General features: G+C 57.3%; 1 protein-coding gene across 1 annotated transcript; it reads right to left on the bottom strand.

Annotated features, from left to right (window-relative positions):
• Positions 1-9,261: 9,261 nt before the first annotated feature.
• Positions 9,262-11,012, bottom strand: LOC103652672 (protein ALTERED XYLOGLUCAN 4). Its single transcript, XM_008679605.2, has one exon. The coding sequence runs from the start codon at positions 10,909-10,911 to the stop codon at positions 9,505-9,507; it is 1,407 nt and encodes a 468-aa protein (XP_008677827.1). The 5' UTR covers positions 10,912-11,012; the 3' UTR covers positions 9,262-9,504.
• Between the last annotated feature and the right edge of the window lie 2,394 nt (positions 11,013-13,406).

Below are 13,406 nucleotides of genomic sequence, written 5' to 3'. Positions count from 1 at the left end.
CTACACTGGTCTCAACAAAGCATGTCCGAAGGTTCCCTACCCTCTGCCTCGCATTGACCAAATCGTGGATTCCACTGCTGGGTGCGAAACCCTGTCCTTCCTCGATGCCTACTCGGGGTATCACCAGATCCGGATGAAAGAGTCCGACCAGCTCGCGACTTCTTTCATCACGCCGTTCGGCATGTACTGCTATGTCACCATGCCGTTCGGCTTGAGGAATGCAGGCGCGACGTACCAGCGGTGCATGAACCATGTGTTCGGCGAACACATCGGTCGCACAGTCGAGGCCTACGTCGATGACATCGTAGTCAAGACACGGAAGGCTTCTGACCTCCTCTCCGACCTTGAAGTGACATTCCGGTGTCTCAAGGCGAAAGGAGTCAAACTTAATCCTGAGAAGTGTGTCTTCGGGGTACCCCGAGGCATGCTCCTAGGGTTCATCGTCTCCGAGCGAGGCATCGAAGCCAACCCGGAGAAGATTGCGGCCATCACCAGCATGGGACCCATCAAGGACTTAAAAGGGGTACAGAGGGTCATGGGATGCCTCGCGGCCCTGAGCCGCTTCATCTCACGCCTCGGCGAAAGAGGTCTGCCTCTGTACCGCCTCTTAAGGAAGGCCGAATGTTTCGCTTGGACCCCTGAGGCCGAGGAAGCCCTCGGCAACCTGAAGGCGCTCCTTACAAAGGCGCCTGTCTTGGTGCCGCCGGCGGATGGAGAAGCCCTCTTGGTCTACGTCGCCGCGACCACTCAGGTGGTCAGCGCCGCGATTGTGGTCGAAAGGCAGGAGGAAGGGCATACATTGCCCGTTCAGAGGCCGGTCTACTTCATCAGCGAAGTGCTGTCCGAGACTAAGATCTGCTACCCACAAGTTCAAAAGCTGATGTATGCTGTGATCCTGACAAGGCGGAAGCTACGACACTACTTCGAGTCCCATCCGGTAACTGTGGTGTCATCCTTCCCCCTGGGGGAGATCATCCAGTGCCGAGAGGCCTCGGGCAGGATCGCAAAGTGGGCGGTGGAGATCATGGGCGAAACGATCTCGTTCGCCCCTCGGAAGGCCATCAAGTCCCAAGTGTTGGCGGATTTCGTGGCCGAATGGGTCGACACCCAACTGCCAACGACTCCGATCCAACCGGAGCTCTGGACCATGTTTTTCGACGGGTCGCTGATGAAGACGGGGGCCGGCGCGGGCCTGCTCTTCATCTCGCCCCTCGGAAAGCACTTGCGCTACGTGCTGCGCCTCCACTTCCCAGCGTCCAACAATGTGGCCGAGTACGAAGCTCTGGTCAACGGATTGCGGATCGCCATCGAGCTAGGGGTCAGACGCCTCGACGCTCGCGGTGATTCGCAGCTCGTCATCGACCAAGTCATGAAGAACTCCCACTGCCGCGACCCGAAGATGGAGGCCTACTGCGACGAGGTTCGGCGCCTGGAAGACAAGTTCTTCGGGCTCGAGCTCAACCACATCGCTCGGCGCTACAACGAAACCGCAGACGAGCTGGCTAAGATAGCCTCGGGGCGAACGACAGTCCCCCCGGACGTCTTCTCCCGGGATCTGCATCAACCCTCCGTCAAGCTCGACGACGCGTCCGAGGTACCCTCGGCTCAGCCCGAGGTACCCTCGGTCCAGCCCGAGGCACCCTCGGCCCAGCCCGAGGTACCCTCGGCCCCCGAGGGCGGGGCATTGAACGTCGAGGAAGGGCAGAGCGGGGCCACGCCAGACCAAGATTGGCAGGCCCCGTACCTGCAATATCTCCGTCGAGGAGAGCTACCCCTCGACCAAGTCGAGGCTCGGCGGGTAGCGCGACGCGCCAAGTCATTCGTCATGCTGGGCGACGAAGAGGAGCTCTACCATCGCAGCCCCTCGGGCATCCTCCAGCGATGCATCTCCATCGCCGAAGGTCGGGAGCTGCTGCAAGAAGTACACTCGGGGGCTTGCGGCCACCACGCGGCGCCCCGAGCCCTTGTCGGAAATGCTTTCCGGCAAGGCTTCTACTGGCCAACGGCGGTGGCTGACGCCACTAGAATTGTCCGCACCTGCGAAGGGTGCCAATTCTATGCCAAGCGGACACACCTGCCCGCTCAGGCTCTGCAGACAATACCCATCACCTGGCCCTTCGCTGTATGGGGTCTGGACCTCGTCGGTCCCTTGCAGAAGGCGCCCGGGGGCTACACGCACCTGCTGGTCGCCATCGACAAATTCTCCAAGTGGATCGAGGTCCGACCTCTGAACAGCATCAGGTCCGAGCAGGCGGTGGCATTCTTCACCAACATCATCCATCGCTTCGGGGTCCCGAACTCCATCATCACCGACAACGGCACCCAGTTCACCGGCAAAAAATTCTTGGATTTTTGCGAGGATCACCATATCCGGGTGGACTGGGCCGCCGTGGCTCATCCCATGTCGAATGGGCAAGTAGAGTGTGCCAATGGCATGATTCTACAAGGGCTCAAGCCTCGGATCTACAACGACCTCAACAAGTTCGGCAAGCGATGGATGAAGGAACTCCCCTCGGTGGTCTGGAGCCTAAGGACGACGCCGAGTCGTGCCACGGGCTTCACGCCGTTTTTCCTGGTCTACGGGGCTGAAGCTATCTTGCCCACTGACCTGGAATACGGCTCCCCGAGGGCGAGGGCCTACACCGAACAAGGCAACCAAGCTAGCCGTGAGGAATCGCTGGACCAGCTGGAGGAAGCTCGGGACAGGGCCTTGCTACACTCGGCGCGGTACCAACAGTCCCTGCGACGCTACCACGCCCGAGGGGTCCGGTCCCGAGAACTCCAGGTGGGCGACCTGGTGCTTCGGCTGCGACAAGACGCTCGAGGGAGGCACAAGCTCACGCCCCCCTGGGAAGGGCCATTCGTCATCGCCAAAGTTCTGAAGCCCGGAACATACAAGCTGGCCAACAATCAAGGCGAGATCTACGACAACGCTTGGAACATCAAACAGCTACGTCGCTTCTACCCTTAAGATGTTTTCAAGTTGTTCATATACCTCGCACCTACGCAAAGTTTAGTCGTCAAGGAAGGGTCGGCCTAGCCTCGGCAAAGCCCGACCCTCCCTCGGGGGCTAAAAGGGGGGAGACCCCCTCTGCGTCAAATTTTTCCTCGAAAAAGGATCTCTTTTTAGCAGGATTTCTTTCGTGCTTCTTGACTACTTCGGAAAGCGGATCCTGGAAACGACGAGGTACACGTAAGCAGCCAAGGCTGACCGAGCCGAGGGACTCCTACGCCTCCGGGATACGGATACCTCACTCGTCCCTTTCTGCGATAAGTAACTTGCGCTCGGATAAAGCGACCCCGTGGACCGAACGAGTCATCACGTTCGGAAGCTCTCCTGCCGAAGCAGTCCTTCAAGCTCTCTCGACTAAGTCGGGGACAGGGCCTCATGGACGGGTGAAAGTACGCGTAAGCGGCAAGGCCGACCGAGCCGAGGGATTCCCACGCCTCTGGGATACGGATACCTCACTCGTCCCTTCCGCGAAAAGCAACTCTCGCTCACACAAACATCCCTGTTACCGACAGAGTCCAGATGCTCGAAACAGGAGGAAAAAAGACGCAGCTTCGCAAGCGCAGCGAGGGTGTGTTCTTCTGGCCTCGGCGGCCGCAGAAAGCACACGCTACAAGATGATCTGATCCTGCAGGCTCGGGTCTTCACGCCGAAGGGAGCCGTAGCACCCTCGGCATCGACGACGTCTTCAGCAAAGCCCGACCTAGCCTCGGGCGGCGCCGCGGTCCAGGGACTCCTCCGGGAATCCGGCCCGAGCAGGCGGCTCAGCCGGTCACCCCTGGGGCCTCGGACAACCAGCTTCCAAGGGCGCCAGCCCGACCCGAGGCCTCGGCTGATCGACTTTGGCGTCGGCTCCGCTGACGGACAACGTGGCTAGGCTCCGGCCAACCAGGTTCCCATTCTCGAGCCAACTCCGCCTCTGTTCATACTGATATCGCTACCCCTGGCCTCGGTCCGCCGAAGGGCAGCCGGGGGGTCTCTTTAACCAAGCTAGAGGAGCCCCAGACAACAAGGCCGAACGGGCCGAGGGATTCCTACGCCTCCGGGATACGGATACCTCACCCGTCGCCTTGACACGGGGCAACTCATGCTTGGTAAAGCGGTTCAGATAATCAACAGGCGAGACTTAGTGCTCGAAAATGAGGAAAAAACACGGCTCCGTGCCAAAATTACATACACGTTCAGGCCTCGACAGCCGCAACGAACGAAGAACACTGGCATACGAGATGCCACTACTAACGGAACTCCGGTTCCCTCCTCCGCAGGTACGAGCAACCCCCCTCCGAAGGGGAAGGCCTGCGGAGTAACTGAAGAACGATGGGCGGCTCGCTGCCACCCGTTCCAACCGCGACGGCCACCACCCCTGCCCCAGATAGCTAAGCGGCTTAGGTAGCAGCTTTGGGGGAGGTGTCGCGGCAGAAGGGCTTCCCCCCGCTGAGGACGAGAACCAGCCATTCAGGCAGGGAGACGGGGACCCAGGCCCCCTAGCACCCTGCATATCCTGGCATGGCTGGAGGAAGTCTCCGTGGGGCTCAAGGACGCCCTTCACCCCCGGGCGCAGGGGGAAGAAAGGGGCAGCCGACCCACGCGGAGGCGGCCCCCCGACTCGCCTCATCTTCCATCTTGGCCTGGATGACGAAAATCCTTGAGGCCGAGGGAGGAGTAGAGGCCGCGGCCTGGCCCGTTTTCCCCACCGTCAAACTAGAGGTCACCATCTTGGGTGACCGCCGGTGGCGGGGTGTGGCCAGGCTGCGTGATGAAAATCCTTGAAGCCGAACGATGGCTGAAAGGTACCAACTCCCATGGAGTTGCGTTCCTCCAACGAGGAGGCGGAAAGGCGGCGGATACCCCCCATCCGGGGGCTTGGAAGATGGGAAGACCCGACGCTTAAGGGAGGAAGAAGACATGGTTGCCTTACGAAAGGGGTCTCCCTCCTTTTAAAGGCGACTCTCCCTACGTGCGCCCCCAGGTACCGCGGGCTGAGTCTTCTCCGACACGCTCCAAGGCCCTCCCCTGCGACTCGGGGGCTGGGTCCCGCATGTCATGCAAGCCGGCTCAGGGCAGAAGAAGCCAAACCACCGCGCGTGGTGCGCACGACCGTCCAGCGGTTACAGGCGACCCCCCATTTTCGCCCAGACCAACGGGCAGAAGGGGCGGGCAGCCATGCAGGCGGCATGCAACCGCGCCAGATGGACGCGCTTCTCCGACTTCTGACACGCCAGCTTGGAACCCAGGCCCACGCGTCGAGCAACCGGCGCGCCAGTTGCTGCATGCAAGCAACCGCACCGCCACTTGTGCCACCATCGCGCCTCTTCGGTTGCGAAGCCTATGCCACGACTCGAGGCGACCCAACAGCGCCAGACTGGCGCGTCGGTCAAAGCGACCGAAAGGGGGCCGACAGTAATAGCGGTGGCAGGCGGCGGGCGCAGCGGTCACGTCGTCAGCCAGGCTCACGTCCCATCCTGAGACAGCAAGAGAGCCTCCTCTCACGGCGTGAAGACGGTGCACCCGTGACCCGTTCCTCGAACGGATCGCACGCGCGCAACGGCCGCCCCGCCAACCACTCGCCCCGTCGCATTAACTCCGCGGCGGGACACGCGGCGCCTCTGGCAGGAGGAGCGCGCGACGCTTCACCTTCACCGTAATAACCGCGTCAGAAGAGGTACGCCACGTCGTTCGATTTTGTATCCTTTTCCGTTTTCCTCTTTCTCTATCTCTTGCAACAGGGACCGGGAAAGGGGGATACCCCGAAAGGGATCCTTCTCCGCGAAGGAACCGGGCTCCGAGCCCCCCGTTACTGATCAGGGGTTCGAAGGCTGGCCCCCCAAGGGTTCAACAGTCGCCTCAGGTCGCGTGGGCCCGACACCCACTACTGGTCAGGGGTTCGAAGGCCGGCCCCCCGAAGGGCTCCATGGCCGCCTCAGGCTACTCGGGCTCCGCGCCCATTACTGATCAGGGGTTCGAAGGCTGGCCCCCGAAGGGTTCACAGTCGCCTCAGACACCGAGCGAGGGATGACCAGGGGTACGTTCGATACATAACCAAGGCTCGGGCTGCGCTCCCGAGGTACCCTAGGACATTTCCGAGACCAGCGGGAACGATCTTGTAACGGAATCCCATCGGAGGGAGGCATCGAGCCCTCGGACCCCGTCGCCAGGGGACCGGGTCCGGCAAATCACCCGCAGGTACTTTTGGGCGTGCCTCTGGGCCCCTAGCCGACCCCCAACGAACGGGGCACGGACGTCCACTCGGATTACCCGCTTGCAGCTCACCGGAGACACCATGTTCGGTGCCCATCGAGGGTAACATGGCGCACTCCCCCCCTCCTCCTTGCGGAAAGGCGACGTAGGGGCGTATGTAAAAAGTCGGGTCTGTCCCTGATCGTCCTCTCGCCCTGTGCAGAGGCTCGGGGGCTGCTCTCGCAAAAACCGGCTCCGGCCAAATCGTTGACAGCGTCAACATACCAGCCCGAGAGCTTGGGCCCCGACCGTGCACCCGGGCTACGACCAGTTCGCATGAGGGAACGACCAGACCAGCCGAAGCGTTAAGCGAAGTATTAAGACCTCGAAGGAGTGTAACCACTCCTCCGAGGCCTCGGGGGCTACACCCGGCGGGTGCGCTCGCGCGCACCCACCGGAACGAAATGCAACCGAGAAAGGCTGGTCCCCTTGCAAAAAAGTGCGACAAAAGCCTCCAAGCGAGTGCTAACACTCCCTTCGAGGCTCGGGGGCTACTGTCGGGGACCATAATTAGGGGTACCCTCAAGACGCCTAATTCTCAGCTGGTAACCCCCATCAGCATAAAGCTGCAAAGGCCTGATGGGTACGATTAAGTCAGGGATCAGTCCACACGAGTGACTCGATCACGCTTCACCCGAGCCTAGCCTCGGCCAAAGGTAGCCGACCTCGAGAGACTTCCGTCTCGCCCGAGGCCCCCCTTTTTATGGCGGACACATCACCGGCTCGCCCGAGGCCTTGGCTTCGCTCAGAAGCAACCCTGACTAAATCGCCACACCGACTTACCAAATTGCAGGGGCATTTAACGCAAAGGTGGCCTGACACCTCTATCCTGACACGCGCCCCCGGCAGAGCCGAAGTGACCGCCGTCACTCCACCACTCCACTGTCCAGTCTGACATAAGGGCAGCGCCGCCTGCGCCACTCCGACTGCAGTGCCACTCGACAGAGTGAAGTCTGACAGGCAATCAGGCCTTGCCAAAGGCGCCACGGCGAACTCCGCTCCGCCCGACCCTAGGGCTCGGACTCGGGCTAAGACCCGGAAGACGGCGAACTCTGCTCCGCCCGACCCCAGGGCTCGGACTCGGGCTAAGACCCGGAAGACGGCGAACTCCGCTCCGCCCGACCCCAGGGCTCGGACTCGGGCTAAGACCCGGAAGACGGCGAACTCCGCTCCGCCCGACCCCAGGGCTCGGACTCGGGCTAAAACCCGGAAGACGACGAAACTCCGCCTCGCCCGACCCCAGGGCTCGGACTCCGCCCTGACCTCGGCCGAACGACTTCCGCCTCGCCCGACCCCTCGGCTCGGGCTCGGCCACGGCAACAGAAGACAGACTCAACCTCGGCTTCGGAGGAACCCCCACGTCGCCCTGCTTGGGGCACAGACCGCCACGTCAACAGGAGGCGCCATCATCATCCCACCCCGAATCGACTCGGGTCACGGAGAACAAGACCGGCGTCTCATCCGGCCAACTCCGCCAGAGGGGCAATGATGGCGCTCCACAAGCTCTATGACGACGGCGGCCCCCAGCTCTCTTACGGAAGCAGGACAACGTCAGCAGGGACTCGACCGCTCCAACAGCTGTCCCTCCATCAGGCTCCGCCGCACCTCCGACAGCCACGACATCACGCCAGCAGGGTGCCCAGATCTCTCCGGCTGCCACATTGGCATGTACCTAGGGCGCTAGCTCTCCCTCCGCTAGACACGTAGCACTCTGCTATATCCCCATTGTACACCTGGATCCTCTCCTTACGACTATAAAAGGAAGGACCAGGGCCTTCTCAGAGAAGGTTGGCCGCGCGGGACCGAGGACGAGACAGACGCTCTCTTGGGGCCGCTCGCTTCCCTCACCCGCGTGGACGCTTGTAACCCCCCTACTGCAAGCGCACCTGACCTGGGCGCGGGACGAACACGAAGGCCGCGGGACTTCCACCTCTCTCACGCTCGACTCCGGCCACCTCGCCTCTCCCCCCTTCGCGCTCGCCCACGCGCTCGACCCATCTGGGCTGGGGCACGCAGCACACTCACTCGTCGGCTTAGGGACCCCCCTGTCTCGAAACGCCGACAGGGGCGAAAAGTGGGTGGCGAACTGGAGACATGAAAATGACTATTGGGCCATAAAAACGTGTGGCCAAAATGCCTTATCGGCCTCCAGGACTAAAACGTAAGTGGCAGAACGGGAACGGGGGATATGGAATTGGATGTTTGGCCACGCATGGAAACATGCTATAGCTCATGGGAGGCCAAATACTGTTTTACCGTGCTATAGGGTCTAAAATGCAGGTGGTTACATAAAAATGATTGTTCAATCGTAAAAACATGTGCTATAGCTCGCGAGAGTCCAAAAAAGATGCTTACTAATCTCAGGTACCAACACACGGTAGGTGGATGGGAGACATGAAATCGTTGTTCGACGAAAAAAATATATATTTTATAAGTCACATGAGGCCAAAAACAGCCTTACTGTCTTAAGAGAACAAAAACGTAGGAGACAGATTGCAGGCATGAAGAATGTTGTTTGGTCGTAAAGACGTGTGTTATAGGTTACAAAGGCTAAAATAGCCTCACCGGCCTTAGGTTATGAAAACGTGAGTAACAGACCGGAGACATAAAAATGACTATTCGTCCATGTAAACATCTGATATAGCTCACGGGTGGCCAAAAATGACTTACCACCCCAAAACATGAAATTTTTTGTTTGGCCATAAAAACGTGTGCCATGTATGGCCACACAGAACGTCGTTTGTCTCCTGTTGAAATTGATACATAGACTACATAGTCGTCCGGGTGTATATATGCGACGATTATGATCCATGGGAGCATTAATATTGGGGTGTGTCCAGCGCTCACTTCTTCCCCTCTACCAGGCGAGGCGATCGGCAGTATCATCACCTGCATGCCTAGCGTTGTACAGTCACTGCACACGGCAAGATGCAACGATCAGGCAGATGGGGTTTCAGTCTACGCTAGTGCCATGACTGTGTCAGCCAGAGCAATAATGCAAGAACTAAATATATTATTGGTCGAAAATGTCCAAGGATCGGATATGTTTTTCAAGAATTTATTAGAAGTACGTACGTAGTTTACATTTATGCATGGTTAACCTTGCAAACAAAACTTGAAGTAAATGTTTAAGAAACTTATATATACTGCTTGTATATATGTACAGTCAACGACATGCATGCATCAGAAACTTATCCGTTTCTGATGCAGATCATGGACGACGACGACGAAGGCATGCATGCAAGAGGTGGTTTCAGCTAGCGCGCGCGGAGGAGGATGGTCTGGAGCAGTATCTGATTGAACGTGTCGACCGGCCCTGGCATGCACCAGTGCAAGCAGTCGTGCTGCACCGGGCGGTGGTCTCCCGTGTTATTGCCGGCGGCGGCGAACGGGTTCTTGCGCATGTACGGGCCCGGGTGGCCGTCCGGCCGCATGTTGGCCAGCGCCGTGACGTCCAGCGCCGCGAACCGCAGCGGCTGGGCACTATCATTGGACGAGGACATCGTCGAGGCGGCTTCCTCCACCGCCTCCACGACGATCTTCCTCATCTCCGTCTCGGTGTATCCTAGCTCCCTGTCGGCCTTCTTCTTGCACGGCGCGCCCTCGTTCCAGTGCCCCTCGAAGTGCGACGGTGAGAACGTGGTGAACGCCACTAGCTGCGGCTTCTTCCCTCCGGCGCCACTACTACTCTGGTGACGATGCCGTCGGGCGGCCTCGGCGAGCGTCCGTCTGACGGCGTCCCTGAACACGGAGAAGAAGCTGCTGGTACTCTCGGCGACGGTGCGGTTGAACTCGGCCGCGTAGTCGTCGCAGCCGTGGCATCCGACGACCCTGCCGCCCCGGTGGTACACGCTGGGGATCCGGAACCAGTGTCCCGCGGACAGCACGGCGGCGTCGATGCCGTGGAGCTCCGACATCCAGCGCTCGTCGAACGCGTCGAGGAAGACCTGGTTGTAGCGCACGCCGTCGCGCTCGGACTTCTCGACGCCTTTGAGCAGGAACGGCGACCAGAAGACGGAGACGGTGGCGTTGCCGCCGCTGTCGTCGCGGAACACCCAGCGCCTGAACCTGCCGTCGGCGCTGCGGTGCGCGAGGTCCGGCGGGGACGGGGACCGCGACGAGAGCAGGCACACGAGCGACTCCGCCTGGTTGCGCGCCAGCGAGTCGCCGACGAAGGCCACGTGGCGGTTGCGGAGCCAGCGCAGGAAGGCGTCCGCAGAGAAGTCCGGGAGGTCGCACGCCCGCGGCTGCCACCGCCAGTGCACGTAGCCCGTGTCCGCGCGCCCGTTCGCCGTGCAGCTCCGCCCGTCGTCCTTGATGGCGCCGCAGGTCGTGCCGTCGTAGAGCGGCGGCCGGGCGTCCGGCACCCACTCGCCGTCGGAGTAGTCGCACAGCGGTGCGGCTGCTGATGAAGTGCTGATGATCGGCGATGATGCTTCGTAATAAGGAGAAGGAGGTAGTGATGATGATGGCTTGGTGGTGGTCGTAGATGATGCCGCAGTCGCACCCGAACCCGCAGCAGGCGGAGCTGCCGGGTCGACGAACAGGTAGAGGAGCGCGACGGCGATGAGCGCGTAGACGGCGTAGGTGACGAAGTTCCTCTTGGGAAGCGAGAACTGGTGCTGCTTGTCGTTGTGGTTGTACGTCTTGAGGAGCGTCATCATGTGGCTGCTCGTGGTACAGTACAACAGGCAAGTTGTTCAGGTGTGCTGCATGCAATGATGCAAGTGCGCGCGCGGGGACCAAGAAGAGAAGAAGGGAGGGGGTTTGGTAGTTTGGGTTGGGTGCAACCGTGCTAGACTAAGGGCTAAGGCTATCCGCAGCGGTTTCTTCTAAATTTTTTCTCCTATATATTTTTTGTGTCACATCATCAACATTTTATTCCCTACTTTTTTTATCTCTCGCACCGGTCCCCCCTAAATACTTCCTCTATACTCCAATACAACCATAAAATATCATTTTTATAAATACTTTTTATTCACTATTAACTTTTTATGTACTAACAATTCATCGTGGGCCCATAGCTATAGTACCAAACAGTGTTAGGGCGCGTGAACAGTAACACGCCAGGAGTGAAGGGAGAGAGAAGCGCTCTGCTCGCTAGGGGACTCTGTAGGGGCAAACGATGCGCGCGTGGGGGGGTCTCATGTAGCCGGCATGCAAGGGGAGAGGGAACTAGAGCGGCAACCCAAGCGGACAGTCTAAGAGTATCTTCAAGAGACCCTTTATTTTTAGCTCTCTATTTATTTATCTTTATTTTTAGTTTAGGGAGTCATTTACCTAGTCTTTTGAAGATGCTCTAAATATTAGTCCCTCTATTTTAGTCTAATTTAGTCGTTAAATTATCAAATGGTGGTGGGAATAAAACATGAACTAAATTGTTTTAGCTTCTAGTGCCTCAAGGAGTGACTAAAATAGATCAAACCATATTAATTTTACTTTTTTGTCCCTCATTTATTTAGTTGCACTAATGACATGAGAATGCTAACACAACAGCACTGTGCACCATTTTCGATAGCCATCTGTTATTTTCGGCGACCTGACACAGCCGCAAAAAATAACATAATTTTCGGCGGCTTCTGACACAGCCGCCGAAAATTAAGAGTTTAAAACGGTCAGACGACCCTTCTTCTCTTTTTTCTTTCTCTGTCTCCCGACCGTGCCACGCCGCCGCCTGTCTGCCCGCCGCGCCGCTGCTCCCCGCCCTCCCCCGTGCCGCTCCTCCTGGCTGGCCCCGTGCCGCTGCTCCGCGCCCTCCCCCGCTTCGCGCAGCGCCCCTGCACGGGACGCGCGCCCGCCCGCCCGCCGCCGCCGCCCCAAGCTGCCACCGTCGACCGCCGTTCAAAGCCCCGAGCTGCCACCGTCGACCGCCGCCGTTCAAACCACTCCGCCGTCGTCGCCAATCTCTTCCCCATCGTTAGGTATTATTTTTGCGTTATTTATTCAATATTTTCGGCGGCCGTTGTTTAATTGCCACCGAAATTAGTATATATTTGTGATTGTGTATGTTTAATTAGTTGTGTGATTAGTATTATTGTTTAGTTCGATTTCATTAATGTATTAGTGGTATATGTGTTTTAATGATTAGAGGTATATTGTATTTAGCCATTAATTTCATATTAATATGTGGTACTATTATATTTTTAGTTTTCATAGTACATTGTATTGGTACATAGACTAGTTGCATTATTAGTGTATGTTGTACTTAGGGTCTGTTTGGTTTGATGCCTAATTTGCCACACTTTGCCTAACTTTTCTGTCTAAGGTTAGTTCTTCAATTCGAATGACTAACCTTAGGCAAAGTGTGGCACATTTAGCCACGAACCAAACAGCCCTTTAGTTTGATTTGATTTAATAGTATATCATTTTCTGTTTTATATATAAGTAATGTATTGTTTAGTGGCAGCGAGGTTATGCTGTCGAAATTATTTTGGGTCCTGCTAGCTTGCTGTGGTTTAGAATCTATCCTTGCCTATACATATAGGACTGATACACTTGACGAAATTGAATAATGGTTTCATGATATGGTTCGGTTTAATAGTTCAGGCATGGCTGAAGACCGTGCATGGATGTACAATTGCTAGAGTAGGAATGGACGTCATTTTGATGATTGGGTAGCCAAGACCAAAGATTTTGTGGACCACGTATTCTCCTTATCCTTAACCGGCACTGTCAGATGCCCTTGTAGGCGGCACGAAAACAGTATATTTTTTAATAAGGAAAGAGTTAGCCTAGATCTTTGTCAGTTTGGATTTATGCCTAGATATGAGGTGTGGAAACATCATGGTGAGGTAGTACCCAAACGGAATGTAGAAGAGGAGGAGAACAATGATTAGGTTGGCGATGATGTGATGCATGAGATGCTAGATTCGCTACGTCCAGAATTCAACCTAAGCTCCGAGGATCCTGCCACACCAGAGGTTTCCAGATTTTTAAACTACTAAAAGACTTTGAAGAGTCGTTGCATGAACACACAGATGTGAGTATACTCGCTTTTGTGACTCGGCTCATGGCCATTAAGTCCAAGTACTTTTTCTCGAACAATTGTTACAATGAGATTTTAAAGTTATTAGGAGATGTGCTCCCAAAGCCCAATAAGTTGCCTAAAGACATGTACCATTCAAAGACAATTATCGACGGTCTCGGTATGGATTATGAG

This window comes from Zea mays, chromosome 4 (assembly GCF_902167145.1).
Source record: "Zea mays cultivar B73 chromosome 4, Zm-B73-REFERENCE-NAM-5.0, whole genome shotgun sequence".
Lineage (NCBI taxonomy): Eukaryota > Viridiplantae > Streptophyta > Magnoliopsida > Poales > Poaceae > Zea > Zea mays.
This window is presented reverse-complemented; position numbering and strand designations above follow the sequence as displayed.